Source organism: Epinephelus lanceolatus, chromosome 17 (assembly GCF_041903045.1).
Source record: "Epinephelus lanceolatus isolate andai-2023 chromosome 17, ASM4190304v1, whole genome shotgun sequence".
Lineage (NCBI taxonomy): Eukaryota > Metazoa > Chordata > Actinopteri > Perciformes > Serranidae > Epinephelus > Epinephelus lanceolatus.
The window spans coordinates 31022475-31043079 of record NC_135750.1 but is presented as its reverse complement, the minus strand read 5'-3'; the positions used below and the strand labels follow the sequence as shown (position 1 = coordinate 31043079).

At 41.4% G+C, this 20605-nt stretch overlaps 2 protein-coding genes across 2 annotated transcripts; one reads left to right on the top strand and one right to left on the bottom strand.

Moving 5' to 3' along the window:
* Nucleotides 1–216: 216 nt before the first annotated feature.
* On the top strand, nt 217–3787 carry nanp (N-acetylneuraminic acid phosphatase). Its single transcript, XM_033613787.2, has 2 exons — nt 217–387; nt 2431–3787. Exons 1-2 carry the CDS (start codon nt 274–276, stop codon nt 3070–3072), a joined length of 756 nt encoding a protein of 251 aa, XP_033469678.2. The 5' UTR covers nt 217–273; the 3' UTR covers nt 3073–3787.
* Nucleotides 3788–4488: 701 nt separating this feature from the next.
* Nucleotides 4489–12136, bottom strand: polr1b (RNA polymerase I subunit B). The gene is made up of 15 exons (XM_033613785.2): nt 11911–12136; nt 10491–10658; nt 10218–10364; nt 9986–10118; nt 9734–9870; nt 8632–8855; nt 8366–8537; nt 8103–8274; nt 7734–8015; nt 7059–7192; nt 6796–6966; nt 6509–6665; nt 6159–6355; nt 5830–6080; nt 4489–5706 (listed from the first exon to the last, which is right to left on the bottom strand). Exons 1-15 carry the CDS (start codon nt 12085–12087, stop codon nt 4824–4826), a joined length of 3405 nt encoding a protein of 1134 aa, XP_033469676.1. The 5' UTR covers nt 12088–12136; the 3' UTR covers nt 4489–4823.
* Nucleotides 12137–20605: the final 8469 nt, after the last annotated feature.

The window sequence follows — 20605 nt, the reverse complement described above, 5'->3', positions numbered from 1 at the left end:
TTAAATGTATTTAATGTGTTGAGTCATTATAAGTGGAGCAGCTGAAATCAGTGCTTGGTCAGTGTGGAGAGCTCTTTGAAATTTTTTATGAACTGCTGTCAAAAGTTCATATTGTATTTTGATTTAGTGGCGCCCTCTCGAGGAAAAAGTTCGGAAGTGCTACACAGAACCACAAAAATCCGAACTACAACTCCCATCATGCAGTTCACCCGGCAATACTTCCGCCATGAAACGACCACTAGCCAAGAACCTTGCCAGGATTTTGGAGTAAAGATGAATGAACAATGTGCTTCAGCAATGGAGGAGAAAGCTGTGAAGGCTATTTTGTTTGACATGGACAACACGCTCATAGAAACAAGTCGGGCAAATGGAGTGGCGATACAAAAGGTGATAAATGTCTGATACTCTTCTTGTATCATTTATGTCATACATACATACATGGTCATTTAAGGTTAGCTTCCGTGTTCGTAACGGCAGCCTAACGTACGTTAAAGTTTGTTAAATGAACTCAATTAAGAGGTCATGGACTACTGGTGACTCGTCTCAAACTACTGGACGATTAAAATCATATTTATGTATTGAATTTAAGTTGTTCTGAGCAATAGTGGAGCTAAAATGGGTGTTATGAGTATATTGGTTACTGTCACTGGTGTTCATTGAATCTGTTGCGTTCAAAGACGCTGGGAGGAAAAATACACCAGTGTTAAGATCATTTAAAACCTTTAATTTAGTCAGAAAACATTATTTCATCTTTGTCCTTTTGTACGCTTGTACTCAATAGTTTATTTGTATTTATAATGGCGTGTTACTGTCGTCAGTGGTGTAATGTAAGTAATGCTATATTTACTCAAGTAGGCCATACTGTATTTTATAACTATTCTAAGAAATTTTACGTCCGTGAAGGCCACACGCTGTCATTGATTGGCCTTCTTTATAGCTATCATTCTGAGTTGTGTGATAGCAGTAAAACACTGGTGTTACAAATTAACTTTCAGATGAATGATGACACCATTGTATTCAAGTGACCCAGCTATGATGTAGTGGAAAGTTTTAAAGTATATTTACTCAAGTACTGTTAGGAGAACACCGCCTAAATTAAATCCAATATATTATTTGCATGGCCAAGTAAAGTTTAATCAGTATATGTGAACATAAGCTGCACTCTCTCAAAGCCAAAAACCAGAGAAGTAAGTCTCTAACTTGTGATGTCATAGAGTAAAAAGTCTTGGGCTGTTCATAGACAATGAATAGGAGACTGATTTTTTTATATACCCAAATGGGCTTTATTCTATTGTGGTGTTCTCAGTTCTGAACATCTTTTCCAATTCATTGTTTGTCATTCATTGTAATTTACTTGGGAATTTTCATTTTCTGCTACATTATCCTTTTACTCTTCTGCCTTTCATGTAAATCTTGTGCGTCAAACTCCACTACAATTATCTGACAGGTATAGTCAGGGCCACCCATGCATCAGTTGCAATAATCCAAAAATATGATTTATATGAGATAACTGATTTTACTTGTAGTACAACATGTTGTCACATTGTGCTACTAAGGTATAGGCTTCACGCACAATTGCAGCCATGACAGTGTGACAGTGATCCAGCCTGCACATATCAGGAACCTGAAACTGAAGCAGCTAAATTCAGCCACCATTCTTTTCATTATGTACACTTGTGTTTGTCATACTGTGACATGTCACAATGTCTCATGTAAAAAGGCCCATCTATCTCACACACACCTTGGTTTAGTTGTATTTGCACCTGTTAGGGCAGGGCAGCTCACACCTTTATCATTAATGTTTGCTGATGGAGTCTAGTGGTGATCTCATATGATTCCCAGCCAAGCTCTGCCCATCTTCAACCTGAGCAGAGGTGCAGTCAGCCAGGACAAATGAAAGCAAGTTCTTCGTAATGAGTACTGTTACTTTTGATACTCAACTTATATTTTGCTGATAATATTTACACACTATTACTAAAATAAATTTTATAATGGTGGACATTTACTCAGAATTTTTACAATGTGGAATTGCCACTTTTACTTAAATTGGGGGGTATGGATCTGATCTGACCAAACAGACATGAGGTAGGAGAGATAGAAGGTCAGTAGCTTTAAATTCCTGGGTGTCCATCACCCAGCTGGTCAAAAGGACAACAGCAGCTGTACTTTCTAAGGAGACTGAAGAAATTCAGCATGTCACAGAAAATCTTTCAGCAGTTCCCAGTTGCACCTCACCTATGGGAAGCTTCCCTTCACCTAATCAAGTGTCCTCAGTGGTGCATACAGCTGTGCGTCTACCACCACTAATGTATTCCGCTTATGCCTTAACCTCTAAAACAATCTCAAGGCCGACCTCTTGTGGTTTATTGCTGAATTAAGTATACGTGTTTTAATTTCTCAAGGGTTATCTGTTGTGTTTGAATCTTACAGACCAGTGAACTTTTGAAGACCACACTGGCCCTTGATGACAACACCATCAGCAGCATTTGTGACAAGTTCAAGCAAAAGCTATATCATGAGAGCTTTGACCCCTCAGCAGGCAGAACCATTGATGAGGTGCGTGTGGGTCACTGGGAGGAGAGCATCCAGGAGGCTGTTGGCAGCTGTTCTCCACCCTCGTTGGGAGCTCAGTGCTACTACCTGTGGAAAAATAGTCGCTTGGAGTTTCTCTGTCTGTCCCCTGAAATATGCAACCTCCTGAGACAGCTGCGCAGCAGATACAAGCTGTTGCTGCTGACAAACGGGGAAACTCAGACTCAGAGAGAGAAAATTAAAGCAGTCAGGTGTGAGGAGTTCTTCGATGCCATCGTGGTCGGAGGAGAATATGCAGAGCAGAAACCATTCGTCTCCATCTTCACAATGTGTTTCAACATGCTGCAAGTGAAGGCCCAGGACTGTATTGTGGTAGGGGACTCTCTGGACACAGATATCGAGGGGGGCTTTAATGCCAAAGTACGAGCGACAGTTTGGATCAGTAGTGCAGGAGGTGCTGTGCCAGATGGTTCAGTGAAACCAGATTACACTATCCCAACTGTGTTGGACCTGCCAGATATTCTGCAACAACTGAAATAGGGACAACTGTTAACTGAAACTGTGTGTGTTGTGAGAATGAGGGACAATGTCACCTTAAGTGGCAATTTTAAATTATGGATGTGTTAAAAAATGAATGTCATGATCAATTTTCAACTTTCAAAGAGGGCACCTTTACAAGCATCCTGCTAAGGATCTTACACTAACACAGTGTCATTTAAGGACTACTTGGAGTCCAGTGAACAAGTGTGGTCACTCAGGTATCTGTTAATTTACACTGTGTGGAAATTAACTAAGTACATTTACTCAAGTACTGTACAGTTTTGAGGTACTTGCACTTGACTTGAGTATTTCTGTTTTATGCTTGTTTATACTAGCCCACTACATTTCAGAGACAAGTACTGATTTTTATACTCCACTACATTTATCTGACAGCTGTAGTTACTATTCAGATCAAGAATTTACACTGAAAAGGGTTCCCACACTTAGGCTTAATTCCCTCCAATTCAAGGACCCAACGCAGCACAGTTTGAGACACGGATCAATGTGATGTGACACCGAGAATTTTTATATTGTATTCTGTTATCACTGTACTATGTTGCATCAATAGATGTCCCGTCCAAACAGGTTTACAGAGCAGACTATCATTCTCCATGTACATAGGTGTGAGACTAAATAAACAACTCATAGGCAATGTGAATAGTATATTCTGTATGCCTTCACACTGACATGCATCAAATAAAGTGATCTCATATTGTATGTGTGTATTATTCAGTCTAATTTTTCAAGCTTTAGAATCAAAACTAGCCCATACTTTGCCACTCTGTCCAGCTTTTCATCAAATCAAAATAATTCAGGATTTTAGTTCTGCATACTTGTTTAGGTGCACACAAGTTACCATATTAAGTATGAACATGCACGCAGAGAACAGGCTGGCTAATACGGTCATGGAGCTCAATGAAGTGTGCACTGCAGTGTATATATCAAAAGAACTTCCATTTCTTGTCTTGCACAAAATATAGAAATTCAAGGGCTTACAATGACCCATGTCTATGTCTGTTTTAAAAAACTTTAAAGCCTCGTTTTATTCCCTCTATTCACACACTTTCAGGGATTTAAAGGACACATGTTAACCCTGTTAAAAAACAGTATACACCTATCCAATACAATAGATTGTTCAAGATTAAAGCAGTGGTTATTAACCTTTTTGAAGAGATAAAGAAGTTACAACTAGCTCCATGACTACCCAGCCACACCTTGAAAATGCTACTTGATGCATCAACAGTCTAATAATGTGATATAGTATTTGTCACAGGAGAAGTTTTCCTGCAGAATGAGTACTTTTAGTTTTAAGTACATTTGCATATAATTCTTCTGTTCTTTTAGTACTGATGTGATTGTAAAGCTGGACTTTCATTTGTAATGGAGAAGTACTTTTACTGAGGTAAAGGATCTGAATTTTTGGTACAATAGTACAGAATCATTTATTCAACGCTCAGACTCACTGTACAAAAAGACCTTTGGGATATTTATACACACCTTAACACATATTCATTCCATCGTATGCTGCTACTTTGACAGTCTTGGGGAATAAAACACTTCCGAGATACACTTCTTAAAAACATGGTTGTTCTGACACATCGTGGTTTTACAGTGTGATGTTTTATATTTCTGTAGCATGGTGAATTGTAGCAGCTTCATAGAGTCACATTTTAACAAGGCAACAGTTTCATAATAGACACTTTTGATTTGTCACATTAAGGCAAGTGTCTTTACTGGTTGTCCTGCAAAATTCACTTAACATCTAATTTGACTTTGATGTTCATTGCTGCGAGCTCGGCTACAAAGTAGCGGAAGACGTACGGGACAGACACCGAGTCAATAGAGTCACTTTTACCACACAGAGCGCAGACAGTCTTACGATGACGCATGGCCGACCAGTAGGGTGGCGGTTTCTCCAACAGAGGGGAAAGCAGGCTGCCACAGTCGACACACACCTGAGCCACTGATCGGTCTGAGCAGTTGAAGAGGCGATCATGAAGCAGGAATGAAGAGCCATGGGCCAGCAGGGCGTCTCGCTCCATCTCCCCAAAACGGATGCCTCCCTGGATGTTCCTCCCTCCCACTGGCTGGTTGGTCACCTTGTCACGTGCTCCCGTGGTCCTCACCTGGAACTTGTCGGAGACCATGTGACGTAGCCGCTGGTAGTAGACGACTCCGATGAAGATGTCGGCCTCTAGCTCCAGACCACTCACTCCGCTGTAGAGCCGCTCTGTGCCATAGTAATTGTATCCACCTGCCCGGAGCAATTCGCCAAAATACTCCAGTGCGGAGTTCTCTTCTGAGAAGGTGAAGGGTGTGGCGTCGTGGCTCAGGCCGTGCAGGGCGCCAGACTTGCCGGCCATGCTCTCAATCAGCATCCCTATGGTCATACGGGAGGGGAAGCCGTGGGGGTTGAAGAGGATGTCGGGAGCCATGCCGCTCTCTGTGAAGGGCATGTCCTCGGCCGGCCACAGGCGGCTCAGAATACCCTTCTGACCGTGGCGACTAGCGAACTTGTCACCAATGGTGGGGTTTCGTGGCACTCGCATTGTGATGCAGACACGTTTAAAACGGCCCGAGCCATTGTCATTGCTGCAGATCTTTATATTGTCGACCACACAGGCCTCTTGGCTCCTTGGGGACAACAGGGGGAAAAACATAAAACAATTTATCATTTGAGAAGTTCAGAAGCAAAAAAAATACACTGAAGTATGCTGAATTGTTTTTCCTACGTTGATAATATGATGAAGCCCATACTTGTAGTAGTTGACAAAGGTCTGGCCAGTGTTTAGGTTGATGTAGCTGTAAAAGGGGTCTCCATACTTCAGTGTCGACCCAATGAATGGCAGTCCATCAGCGTCCAGTCTTTCATTTATTTTAGGGTCACCTGGCTTGGTCCCAAACACCACGCTGTCTTCTCCCCTCACTTTCTCTGCCAGGTCCACCAGCTCAGTCTTATAGATACTTCCGTGTGCAAAGCCCCTCTCCCATGACGACTTGTTCACAATCTAATGAGATCAAATTGTGTTAAGGTTTCATCCACTACAACCAGAAAAAAAAATTAGTAAACTTTGTATTTTACTTACCATGGCATCCTCCATGTCGTAGCCTGTGTAGGATATGACGGCCACTATGGCGTTTGTGCCACTGGGGTAGTTGTCCAGGTTGTAATGGTCATACATGCAGGGCCTGACCATGGGGCTCTGTGGGGTCTGGAGTCGGTACAGCTTGTTATCCGAGCGATTCATGAATGAGTGCAGGGGGAAACCCATAGTCTGCTTACCTGAGAAGAGAACATGTTTAATCTCTCATGGACACAACACCTCATGACTATACAAGGCAATGAAAGGTAAAAATATAATGAAAGGTATGAAACTTTTTAATCGTATCAGCCTGTACAGCTGAGTGTGGCCTCTGACCGTGGTCTCAGACTTACTCATCTGACACTGGTACATGTTCCTAGGACTCTGGTTGTGGTCTGAGTAAGGAATGAAGCTAGCCACCACGCTGAGCATACTGTGCGGGAAGAGCTCCTGGTGTGTGGTCACACCTGACTCGATCTCATTCTCCAAGATGCCCACGTTGATGTAAAGCTGGAGCAAAGTAGAAAAAGATGATTAAATAAAAATCTTTAGCAACTAAAATGCAAAACAAATCAACTTTTACAGCTGTGTGCTTCGAGTATTGGGATAAAATGACAACCACATCATAGTTTACACATACTTGTTCAAAGGTGCCAATCAACTCTTGCTTGCCAAGAGCTAAGTTGCGTACGGGCCGCATCATACGGCAGGGTGCTGTGAAGAGGAACAGGCCTGGGTACAAGCTGGCCTTGCCTGTTTTTGGCACCAGAACAATCTCAGTCCAGGGAGGGATCTTCTTCTCTTTCAGCACCTGAAGGTATTTGTTTCAAATGTCAGTTTTCTGTACACACAATGCAGGTGGTACAGAGAGTTGACACTGTATAAATAACACAGGTGACATACCTTAAACCTCCGCAGTGAGTCGACCACAACTGGGGCTAATTCAGTCTCCACCCAGCCTACGACGGCCCCATCCAGGACCACAGGGTAGCAGTCTGAAAAGGCCTGGCCAGGAGATCCATCCACTGGAGTAACACCTGAGGCACCAGAGACAGAAAAGATTGTTACTATGCAATTCAGCACACTGACATGTACTTAAAAATTTGTGTCAGTATTTTTTTTAAAGCCAGGCTCAGACTGCAGGAAGTTTTTAAAATATCCTGACCAATTTTGAATTCTGGCTGCATCACACACATACGGAGAAACTTCACAGATGTTTTTCTCTCTAATCTCAAACATGCCCACACTACAAGGTTTGAAAACAGTGGTGAATATCACACATGAAAATATATTATCAAGATTATCGTGCCAGAGGGAACATGAATGCACCACGCCTCGTGATCTCATGGGAAAGCAGATTTAAACATAGTGGAGACTGACCTCTCAAACTACCAGATAGTCTGAGATGAACATTGGTACCGACCAAGGTCCCAGACCAGATTTTTCAACCAACTGTCAGGAGGGGTGAATCAGCCCAAAACTCCTGCAGTCTGAGCCCAGTTTAAGGACAGAATATCATCTGATCCATGATGTATTTTTGTGCCTCGTGGCTTCATTTATTAGAATTGACTGACTCACCGAGGGAACAGAGCAGAGCAGGCAGGGAGGTGGTGGGCATGGTTGGTGCCACAATCTCACAGATGGCTGTCATGTGGTTCATGAGTCCACACGGCTCTCCATCTGGAGTGTGGACGGGACACAGGAAGCCCCAGGACTCAGGCAGCAGCTTACGAACAGAGGTGGTCCTCATCTTGGCGAACGCTGCTCCTCTGTGCACACAGCGGAAGTGGGACAGGTAGCGGATGAAGTTGAGCTTGTCAGCTACCACACACAGGCCTGTGTTCTGCAGCATTCCAAGACCTGTGCACAAAAAACAAATGCTTATTTAATAAATGAACTACAGTTTTATACCATAATTTGTACTCATACTAGACTCTTGATCCATACCAGACTTAGAGCTGAGGTTCCCAGTGGCCAGCAGATATTCAAAGGGTTTGGTCAGGTCAGTGCCCATGTTGAATATCTTCATCACGTTCTCAGCCGTCCATCCTCCACTCAGTCTGCTGCCTCTCTTGTCAAAGGACAGCTTCACAGACGTCAACCAGGCGGACATTCTCTCCTGTTGGAAATATTGTCGGGGTCAAACCCAAAGTTTTCCTTTGGTTTACTGTCATCACCCAGTGCTCTATCAAATGCCTCTGTGACCGTACCTTCATAAACATGAGGTAGAGCTGACCGGGAGTGAGCACTTCCTGACACATGATGCTGTCAGGGTTTTCCTCCATGCACTCCTCCTTGGCAAACGTGAAAAGCTTCCTGGTCATGAGACACAGCAGGTAGAACTTCTCCATGTCTGACTTCAGGTGGATACAGATGCACTCACTGGTCCAAAATAGAGCACAATTAATGTTACTAAACATACCACAAAACATAACAGTGTTTTTACACTTTAAAGAAACTTATCAGAAAAACGTACTCTAGCAGGAAGTTGGCGCACTGCTCGTTTGTGTACCACTCAGGAAGGTTCATCTTAACCCTGAAGCGCTCTCCCAGGTAATTTAGCACCTTGCTGCGGGTGATGCAGCCCTCCTCCGCAACAATGCGCAACATTTCAGACGCACAGCTCTTATAGAAGGAATTGTCCTCACGGCCTTTGATCAGCTCCTGGTAGATCTGAAAGTCTGTGAAGTCTACGAGGGCCTAGAGGATAGCACAGGGCAAAAGAGTTGTGTTAGCATATATGGCTCAGACAGCCTGGGATGCAATCATTTCTTTATAAAGACCGTTTAAATAATTCACTTATAGTAAGTGATCAGGCTGCTTACAGTGTTTACTATGTGCCTTTTTAATACATAACAACATATGGAAAAAATACACTTAAAACTAAAGTCATTTTATATATCTATTCATTTTACTTTAAAGGTCCAGTGTGTAGCATTTAGTGGGACATACTGGTAGTAATGATAAACGGCATTTATATTAATGTTTTCATCAGTTTATAATAACCTGAGACTAAGAATTGTTGTGTTTTTTTGATGACCTTACAATGAGCCGTTTATATCTACACACAGAGTGGGTCCTCTTCCATGGAGCCCGCCATGTTGTTCTACAGTAGCCCGGAACAGACAAATCAAATACTTGCCCTTGACAAGGCTATTTGCATTTTTGTGTGGCCACCTTAGTTGTCCTAAATGCTGTCAAACAACTCTAAAGGCTTTTGACGGCTGTGAAAAAAAGGAAATCGAACGTGTTCCGAAAACTTAAATGACAGATTACATTTTCTGAGTTGGTGTGTAAACATGATTGACACAGTATGAGGTTATATTTACTTTTAAACATGTGACAAATTTGGACAAAAAATATAAACTTGTTGTGCAAAGGCCTTATCAATTATCTGCATGAGAAATAATGGAAAGAAATGATCAATTTGACCCTGACAGATTTTATCACAGTGAGCAGTCTCCACTGTAGTTATCTAAGATATTGTTATGTAGAGATTTAAAATCTCTCTTTGCCCTTATTAACGAATGCTGCAGATGTGTTCATTTCTAAAACACATATATAGCTCTTAACAGTACCTTGAGTGCAAAGCCAAGTGGGAGGAAGAAGAGCTCTTTCTGGTAAATAAAGTTCAGCATCACCGTCCCGTTTTCCAGATAATGCAGGTTCATGTTGACGGCTGTGTGTTCCTCCCTCACGCAACGCATGGAAATACCTGTGAGAAGAACATTTTAATGACATCCATCTTAAAATACATGCAGCTGTAATTTTTAAGCCTAAATTTTTATAATACTGCTACTTTCACACATTATCTAAAAGCTTATATTTACCATACTGAGTGTATCCCTGGCCTCTGCTCTTCCACTTGGGTCTTGACATGGCGATGGGATAATTCCTCCGTGGCATAATCAGCATGCGGACAACTTTCTCATTTCCATTCACTATGAAATAACCTCCCATTTCCTGTCAATGTTGAAGAAAGAGTTTGGACTTTATTACTAAATATGGATGAATGTGATAAGTTTTTGTTCATCCTGCAAATGTTTAAAATGTGTGCTTTACCTCTGCTTCTTCATGGTGCTCTACGAGTTCTTTGGGGGACATGCCGTGCAGGTTACACAGCTTGGACTTCACCATGATTGGCACGTGACCCATGGACTGCTTGATGATGCCTTTGGGAACTCCGTTGATTGACCAGCTGACATCTGCCTGAGATTATACTAACCCAATTAATGATCTGACCCAAGTGTTATCCTGCCCCTCACATGCAGTTAGATCCATCATTGGGCAGTCCCATAGTTACGCACTTCCTGTTTGAACACATTTCACACTTACCACCAGCTTTCCTTTGTATGTACACTTTCTTCCTCTGCACTCTGCTGGAAACACTTTCATGTCCCTGCAGATGTTCCCTTTGGCCACCACTGGGTTGTAGATGGTGGCTTCGACGAAGGAAAGGCTGATCCTGTCATTTTTGAATGTGAACTCCAAGGGAGGGATGGCCTGAGAAAAATAACATTACACCATGAAACAATTAGAAACTTTGCAACAAAATAGTAACAGACAGTTACCTGAGGTAACACACTCAGTGTGAGAACAACAAATGTACACACACGTCACCGTACCGAGTTACCAACACTATTCTGGGTGCTGCTGCCACTGTTGTGAATGTTACGGTTCATTTGGAAAAATGTTTGTGATGTACAAATGTTTCGAATGCTGGCTGTGTGCATGCTGTGATGTGTAAACTTGTTAAATTTTGTTGGTTTTGAGTGGTCGGACGGTTGGTTTTCATGCACCCATATTTTACTGAAGTGCACACACAGATTGTGTGATGATGCAAATTGTGTGTATGATTTGCATTTTGCTTAAGAAACTGGCTGTTTGTTGTGGTGATAACTCTCACTTCCTCTGTGCTGTTTGCTCATTGCATTGGTTGCAATATCTATATTTTGTGTAAAAATAAAAAACATGCATTTCCCGCCAGTCAGGAAGGCTTCACTCAGGAATATTTGTAGTTTGGGCGAGGGTCGAGATTTAAAAGAAGGGAAAGAAAAAAGAAGAAGAAGTCACACCCCAGCTACCTCCATCCTCTGATAAATAAAGTACAGTCCCTTAGCTTCTCAAACACAGTCACAACTACATATTATTAGAAAACAACTCAAAACTGAAGTTTACTTGGTTTTTAAATAAATATTATGACCCATCCCAGAGCTACAAATATGTTTTCCTTAAGCCACCATGAGTGACTTGGGGGAAATGCATGACCCTCCCTCCACCATAAATAACCATATCACACACTTTCCAGCTAAGACAACTGGTGTGATGTTGGAGATTTTTTACATGCATTTCAAACCCACTTGCAAGTTTTGGGGTTCTGAGAGTATTTAAAATAAATAAAAAATACAACCATTGAAAGTTGAATGTCCCTCCCATAAGTAAAAACAGAAACTCCCTTCCCAGTACTTAAAAATTATTTAAAATGCCTCTCCCATATTTTGCACCATCCTCTCCCTCTCATAAATAACTAACAGTCCCTAACACTGCTTAAAAAAACAGTTTGTTCCTTAGTTTATCTCGTTTTTATACAGCTAATGTTGAACTTAGATGAATATCATTTCAATTGACTTTAACTTAAAAAACGTTATAATTTCCTAAAAATGTTTAACCTCATTAAAATGTTCAACTCCCGTATAGTTTTAGTGTGTTTAAGCAGTAACATGTTGTGTCGTGTCTAACTTAGGTTCAAACTAACCTGCACGACGCGGCTGAGTCCGTCAGTGACAGCCTGGTCAAAGGACTCGATGTGAGCTTTGGTCAGATCCTGCACAGCAGCATGTTGACGTTCCGTCAGGACACCAAACCTTCCCTCTGTCAGATTCCTCAGACTCGGAGCTTTGGGCAAATTACTCCACTTTTCTGAAGGGTCCATGCTTACTCTCCCAGCTTGTTTACCACATGTGCATGCCGACACAGGAAGTACATCCCTCTGACACAGGAAGTCGTCTTCTTCTTCGCTAACATTTTGTGTCAGGTCGCGTCTTTGTTGTAGGATTACTGCCACCTTGTGGTCTTAGGTGTCTCCTACAACATCTGGTTCGTCAGTGGGCTGTGGAGTCCATCATGTTTCATCCCCGCCACAGCCAGTATATTCTGCATACTCTACTGAGTTAGTGTGCTCACAGTGGGACTAACCCTATTAAATTTAATATATATATATATATATAGTTAACAAAAATCAAGACAAGTAAACAGTGGGAGGTAAGTAAAGTGGAGATGGAAGCTGCTTGCCCCTGCACATTTTGACATTTAGAGATTTCTACATAGCCTACTTAACAGTTTTGCAGTTTCCAGGTCGATTTAATAAAAACATTTGAAACATAAACAGCTGTCCTCAAGATGAGTCCAGCTCCATCAGAACTGTTGGGACATTTTTATTTTAACTCAAAATCCAAACTGCATTTCATCTCAATAAATAAGATATTTTGCTGTCCTGTTAAGTTTATTTCAAGGAGTTTTTAGTTTTGCTGCCAGTCTGTGGTGCTGCACTGATGATCATTGCTCCTCTCCTCCAGGTGGAGGTGGTGTAGGACAAACAAACACAACTGGTTTGTGAGGGTTCTCATGGCAACAAGAAAATAAAGCAGCAGTGATGAAGCTGCCGTAACACATAAACACACTGTTGCTGAGTGTGTGTGTTGTCCCAGCTGTTAGTTGAACAGTATACAGAGTGTAAAAAGACTGGGTCCCGCTGTGTTACTCAGGCTGCACTACAGCGTCTATTCACAGGCGCGATCCCACTACTGAGCGGCACGGGGGCTTTGACCTGCTCCGTGTCCGACCTGGGCCGGTGCACCCCTCCTTAGACGACCTGGTGATCCCGGGCTCCCCCAGGAGCACCATATCGATACCGAACTTAGTGCGGACACCCGATCGACATAGTCCGCTGCAGCTCAGAGCTCCTGAGCTCAAACGATCCGCCAGCCTCAGCCTCCCGGTAGCTTGGATTACAGGCGCGCGCCACCGCACCCGGCGAGGACTGCTTTCATTCATAGAGGATTTGGGCTTTTGTAAACATGACGTCATCAGGGAGCACGCTCTGGCGGCATCTAGCAAAGAAAATAAGACCTGCAGCTGCAGAGTTGTGCCCTGATCGGCTACTTATGGAAAACTGACCAATGAACACACAAAACATTAACATCTGCAATCGATTTGCAAAACACAGCTACTGTCCCAACTGTCCTCTGTCTGATCTCCTATTTATATATTCCTCATTTTTTGTTAAATAAACCCTAAATTAAGGAGTGATGAGGTTTTAAAAGCAACTTAACCTTTTCTGGATTGTAAACTTGTTAAACTGGTTATATATTAATATAGGCTAGCAGGACAGCAGAACCAACAACATACATACACATTTGACACATCCAGTCAAATGACAAAATCAAACTTTCTTCAAGGTAAACAGAATATTGAACGCTGAACAACACAGTTATAAAAGGATCTGATGATGTTATTCCATGAATCCAAAAGCCCTGAGCTCATTTAGTCAAGGTTGATACAAGCATTCATATCTAGTTGTTAGTCTGAAGGACATGAATGTCATAGCCATGTAACCGAGTCACAGGCAGACCTAAACCTTTCTAAACCAACCATTACTGTCACACATGTGAATGCTTATTTTGATACAAAGATTTCTGTAGAAAATGTGACCAGTGGACTGTACACTCTTGGAGCTCAAATAAAAGATTTTTAATTAGCTGTCGTGACTCCTGGCAAATTTTTCACTGGTTTATACACATAAAAAATAAAATAAAATAATGCAACACTTAGTCTGACGCAAGCTCTCAGTCATAACATTTTAATATGAACAAAAGGAAACATAAACTGTATTTGGATGGAACAATGCCAAAGGGTTAGGGAGGGTTAGACCCTCTTAAAGACCTTTACTTCCACAAATTTTGGTAGTACTTTGGATCCTAGCCTCCCTTTAGATCAGCACGTCAAAGATATCCTCAAGACCACCTTCTTTTACTGACAGAATGCAATAGCTAAAATGTGGTCTTTTCTGTCCATGGCTGGTGCAGAGACCCCTCAGTGACGCCTTTATTTGATCCAGATTTGACTATTGTAATGTTTTGTTTTCAGGCCTGTTTTGTGCTCATACTATAAACCTTCAAAAGGTTTAGATTGCTGCAGCTAGAATTTTTAAAACTGGAAAGTTGACTATAGTACACTAATCTTAGCTCCTCATTGGATCAGACTTTAAATTGCTAAGACAGAATTTACCCTCAAAGTCACTCATCCTGGTGACAGATAACACTTTAGTAGTGATTAGCCTGTAATGAACGCAGGAGACGCACTCGTGTTTGTTATGCCACATAGAATTGTTTTTAGTTCTGTCAAAACCCAAAAGGATTTCCTTTTGTCAGACATGTAGCCATGAAAATCCAGTTAAAAATAGATATCTGAATACAATGTAATCTATGCAGAAGATTGTGTGTGATAGGCTTTAAAGTTTTAGTTTCCACATTTATGGTATGAGATTCCTAATGCACCATCTTCCAGTTTCATGGCTCTTTGATAAAGTTTAGTTAGGACTGGCTCAGGCCTGGACCAGCTCCTAGTTAGGCTGCTATAGGCCTATGCTGTGTTCAAATGGGGACGTGTGTACCATGTTGAATGCCCCCCTCTTGAGGTAGCCATAATCTGGCAAGTGGAAATTTTCAGAGAGCTCTGAGCTTTGCTGTCCTTTTAGTTTTGTTGCTTAAAAGCAAAGTCTCATCATCCATATTCACCATATCTATACACCAAACACATTGATCCCTCTGATCCTTAACATAGAGCTACACTGTTAGTGTTGAAAGCACATCATGTTTGTAGGTGTGCAGGAATAGGCTACTGACTGGTTTCTGGTGTGAGTGAAAATGATGAAGCCACCATGCACAGTCTGCAGTGTGCTCATGTGATTCAATGTGGAGGCAACAGGTAGACTACATAAACATAGGAGGCTGTGATGTATTCAAGTGTCCCAGTAAGCCATGGCAGTGTGACACTGAGCCATCATTCATTTGATTATTCACACATCAAATATCTTCTGTGGAAAGTCTTATGTTACAAATAGGCTACATGTTGGTGTGGATGCTGTGCAGCTGTTTTTCGGCAATTAGGTAGTTCAGCTGTTTATTGGAGGAGACTTAGGATGAATGAAGGAACATAAAGTGATTAGAGTGCTGATTTTAGGTACACACTAGTAATATTGCAATAAGGTAGAAACAACAGACAGTGTCCAGTGTTTGCAGCCCTGATGTTCTGTCCAGGAGGATTTTATCTCCATCACGTTCATTGAATGATTAAAAGAAAACCTGTGAGTTTACTGCAGCCAGTCTGTGGTGCTGCATTGATGGTCATTACTCCTCTCCTCCAGGTGGAGGCGCTGTACGACAAACAAACACAACTGGTTTCTGAGGGTTTTAATGGCAACAAGAAAATAAAGCAGCAGTGATGAAGCTGCCGTAACACATAAACACACTGTTGCTGAGTGTGTGTGTTGTCCCAGCTGTTAGTTGAACAGTATACAGAGTGTAAAAAGACTGGGTCCCGCTGTGTTACTCAGGCTGCACTACAGCGTCTATTCACAGGCGCGATCCCACTACTGAGCGGCACGGGGGCTTTGACCTGCTCCGTGTCCGACCTGGGCCGGTGCACCCCTCCTTAGACGACCTGGTGATCCCGGGCTCCCCCAGGAGCACCATATCGATACCGAACTTAGTGCGGACACCCGATCGACATAGTCCGCTGCAGCTCAGAGCTCCTGAGCTCAAACGATCCGCCAGCCTCAGCCTCCCGGTAGCTTGGATTACAGGCGCGCGCCACCGCACCCGGCGAAGACTGCCTTCATTCATAGAGGATTTGGGTTTTTGTAAACATGACGTCATCAGGGAGCACGCTCTGGCGGCATCTAGCAAAGAAAATAAGACCTGCAGCTGCAGAGTTGTGCTACTTATGGAAAATCTCCTATTTATATATTCCTCATTTTCGGTGAAACATGACACTAAATTAAGGGGTGATGAGGTTTTAAAAGCAAGTTAACCTTTTCTGCATTGTAAACTTCTTTGACTGGTTAGGCTATAATATAGCAGGATAGCATAAACAACAACATCCACATCTAACACATCTAATCATATGACAAAAACAAACTTTTTTCAAGGGAAATCAAATGAATACTTCTGTTATATGCTGGTCCTGTGGCATTTTAAAATAATAATATAATATAATAATATAATCAGGAAATTGTACTTAAAGTATTACAAGTCAAAGTACTGTAAAAAAAAAAAAAATTCCCTATGACTGTTGTAGTCTACTATATATAATCTCATTACATGATAATGACTCATGCATTAATGTAAAAGCAGGATGTGATTGCTGTAGCTGGTTGGGGTGGAGCTCATTTTAACTATTAACTAAGGATTATTTGTATAATGGCTTAATCTGAGGATTATTTTCTCCATTAATGGACTGATTGTTTGGTTTGTTAAGATTCTGGAAACAGTGAAAGATAATGTCACACTTACCCAAAGCTCAAAGTGACACCTTTATAATGTTTGTTTTGTCCAACCAACAGGTCAAACCTCAACATAAAAATTGGAATGAGAATGAAAAGAAAAAAACTCAGATTTGTACTCACAGTACTTGAATATATATATTTAGTTACATTCCACCACTGGGTGTAGCTTATGTTAAATTATCTTTATGAGTTTGTGAGTACGACTTGATTGTGACTTGCTTGACCTGACCAGTTACTTTACTTGACTTGCTTGACTTATAGCAAGGACTCGACCTGCTTGATTTTGACCAAAGTGACTTGGGACTTGCTTAAGACCTGAAGGTTATGACTTGAGACTTGCTGATGACTTGCTCAAGTGTGACTTACTCCTACCTCTGATATTTGTATCAGCTTTAATAATACTGTGGCAGCTGTATTAACAACAGCAGCACTAAGAGAGCTTTTAAAAGGAAACTAAAAAATGTTTTAACATCCAACACTCTGGTTGAGTTCCGGCTCATTTTTGTCTCCAGTGTGTTTTCAGTGCCCACAGGAAATATCTCAGATGTGGAGCATCTGTTCTTCAGCAGCCACAAATATAATGTAGTTTACAGTTGTTCTGTTGATATTTGTGATGCTTTACAAGCATAAATGCACATTTGCAGCTTGAGATGTGGTAACAGATGCTGTGTGGCTGGACTGTAGCGTTAAATTTCTGGATGACCTCACACTGTCTTCTATCTGAATGCCCTGATTAATGTATAAAGTCTTTGTCCAAATTAACCTGTAAAATTCATAAGCATAATTTTTTTATCAGTTTGGTGCCTCCATCTTTATTAGGCTGGTGTTTTTATCACCCCAAACTGAACTTTTGCAAACCAGGATAGAGCAGCTCAGTGAGGGTCGGGGCAGTTTGACAGTAGAAAAGCTTTTGTTACCTCCTGTGATCACTCATTTTAAATGTCACTATAGCCCATCACACAGTATATGACAGCTGTCATTGAACTGTATTTATCTTTATTTTGTCAGATGATATTGTGATCATTGAGTAGCAGGTTGTATTAGAGCTGCAATTAAATCACCATTTTACACTCAATGTGTTGTTTCAACAGTGAAATATGTAACGAGAACAACTATAGTGGGAATAAGACTGCATTATAACACAGTATACACCAGAATGCAGGAGGAGACTGAATGGAGGTTTAACAGACTGGGCCTGTCTTCATCTCTCTGTCTCTCTCTCATAAACATTAACTAATTAGTTATCAGACGTAGCACCAATAACAGCAATAATAGCAGAAACAGCAGTTCTAGTGGTACTTCAATATTTCAACAACAAGCTTTATTACCAGTAGGAGCAGTAGGTTTAGACATCATAACAGAGGTAAAGGGCTTCTATGCTGTCTTTTTCCTAAAATGATTCAGAATGCTGCAGCTAGGATTTTGTAAAACTGAAAAGTCTGACTGTGGTACACTACTCTTAGCTCCTTATTGGATCAGACTTTAAAGTGCTTCTAATGACTTACAAAATTATAAATGAGCACATTCCTTCATCTGATCAGATCTCATATTTCATCCTGTGCTCTCCACTCTCAGAGTCCAAGTCTCCTGGAAAACTATTGAGTTATAAAAAAGATGGTGACATCACCTTTTGTGAAGCTTTTTTTGCACACTGTGAACTGTGGTGTCTGGTTTTTAGCTCTCTCTAACAGTGTAACACTTTATAGGTCATGGACTGTATCACTCAGCCCTGTGGATGTAGATTCTTCATCCTGTTGCACCCCTAATGTCCTCAAGACATGCAGAATAATGGAACATTTCTTTGAGAGGCCAAACAATTTGTTTAACAGTTAACATGAAATACTGAGTTCAAATTACCTTGTGCATTTTTTTATGATCATTGCTTCTCTCCTCCAGGTGGAGGCGCTGTAGGACAAACAAACACAACTGGTTTGTGAGGGTTTTAATGGCAACAAGAAAATAAAGCAGCAGTGATGAAGCTGCTGTAACACATAAACACACTGTTGCTGAGTGTGTGTGTTGTCCCAGCTGTTAGTTGAACAGTATACAGAGTGTAAAAAGACTGGGTCCCGCTGTGTTACTCAGGCTGCACTACAGCGTCTATTCACAGGCGCGATCCCACTACTGAGCGGCACGGGGGCTTTGACCTGCTCCGTGTCCGACCTGGGCCGGTGCACCCCTCCTTAGACGACCTGGTGATCCCGGGCTCCCCCAGGAGCACCATATCGATACCGAACTTAGTGCGGACACCCGATCGACATAGTCCGCTGCAGCTCAGAGCTCCTGAGCTCAAACGATCCGCCAGCCTCAGCCTCCCGGTAGCTTGGATTACAGGCGCGCGCCACCGCACCCGGCGAAGACTGCCTTCATTCATCGGGCTTTTAGCTTGTAGAGACGTCATCAAAAAGAACAGCGGCATCTGGCGACACAAACACCGCAGCTGCAGTGTTGTAGACTGAGTCTGTTTTAACGGTTCTCTACTACAGCTGCAGTGTGTGTTCATACTGGAGTAAGGGCTGTTGGCACACTGACTGGGTTTTATATTTAGTCATTTTTATGGTCAAATACATTTATCATTTCAGTCATTAATTTATTAATGTAATCGAACTATTCATTCATGTAGCCTGTTTCCTTGGTGGTATATTGCCTATAATGGAAATGTGTGTGTGTGTGTGTGTGTGTGTGTGTGTGTGTGTGTGTGTGTGTGTGTGTGTGCTTGCGTGCCTGTAGTCATTAGGGCTAATTTTGGACTGTTGTGGCTGACATAGACTCACTGCATCATCTTTAACACTTTTCTAAGTGGAAAAAAAAATGTGACATGGTGGCACACAATGGCATAGTAACTCACGATTTTATAGCACCTGGTAGCCTGGAAAAATGTTGGTTCCACCTAAGAAAAATGTCTTTTTTGTCCCATTTTACCTGAATGCATTAAGTACTCACCCATAACAAATAAAGTGAAATGTGAAAATATTTTTAATTATAAGATTATGTCAAACAGTTGTACCCTGATTGTTTTAGCTGCAGCACTGTTATTATTTTTTGTTTTATTATTCCTTTGCTCTGCCCATTCTAGTTATCTCAGACCAATCAACAGGAGTGTTTAATGTGAAAGACATTTGTAGAAACAATTCAAAAGCATGTTCATTATGTTAGCCAATCGGCTGCTAATATCTAAAGCACCCAATATGTAAAACCTTATTTGTCCCATTTTACCTGATGTCCTAAATTACCTAACTTCACCCTATTTGTACAAATATTTACATTTCAATTTTACTTCTTCTCAACAACCATTCAGAGAGAAATGCCTTAGCTGACTCTACCCAGCACACCCAGGTTGCAATTAGTAACCCTAACTAATGAGAATGATGGGGTATAAATTTCCCCACCACAACAGGAACAACAAAATTTAACAGGGGAATAATAAATGTGTTGAACATGTCAATCAAGGGTAGTTTGTACACACATGGTCCTGAGAAGAGGTCACTACTCAACAATTGAAAACGTGTGGGTGAACTATGGGTGTGGAAGGCCTTTAAGATTTTATTAAATTTTATGATCCTTTTATAAAAATGATGCATTATTATGGATACAACTATACAAAAGATTCTAATAAGTAGTTAGAATTTGCTCTGCATAATGGGTACATTAACTTGGATTCTTTAAGGACAATACTCTGGTGATACTTATGTACTTTAACTGAAGTAATACTTTGGTTGCAGGCCTGTTAATGTAGGTACTGCAGTTTAATTCATTGGTTAAATCTTGCAGAATGCAGAGAAGCTAGATTTGGTGAGAAAAATATCTGTTGTCCTTGGCCAATAGATCTAATCTGCTTTTTTTATCAATATATCTTGTATTTGCCCTCTTCTGTATTGTTTACAGT

What these genes read in the sequence shown, in the direction of transcription:
- nanp (XM_033613787.2), top strand. Translation starts at nt 274, where the DNA reads ATGAATGAACAATGTGCTTCAGCAATGGAGGAGAAAGCTGTGAAGGCT. An exon ending in ATGGAGTGGCGATACAAAAG is followed by an intron (nt 388 to 2,430) that starts GTGATAAATGTC and finishes TGAATCTTACAG; the next exon opens with ACCAGTGAACTTTTGAAGAC.
- polr1b (XM_033613785.2), bottom strand. Translation starts at nt 12,087, where the DNA reads ATGGACCCTTCAGAAAAGTGGAGTAATTTGCCCAAAGCTCCGAGTCTG. An exon ending in TCTACCTCATGTTTATGAAG is followed by an intron (nt 8,275 to 8,365) that starts GTACGGTCACAG and finishes TATTTCCAACAG; the next exon opens with GAGAGAATGTCCGCCTGGTT. An exon ending in GAACCTCAGCTCTAAGTCTG is followed by an intron (nt 8,016 to 8,102) that starts GTATGGATCAAG and finishes TTTTGTGCACAG; the next exon opens with GTCTTGGAATGCTGCAGAAC.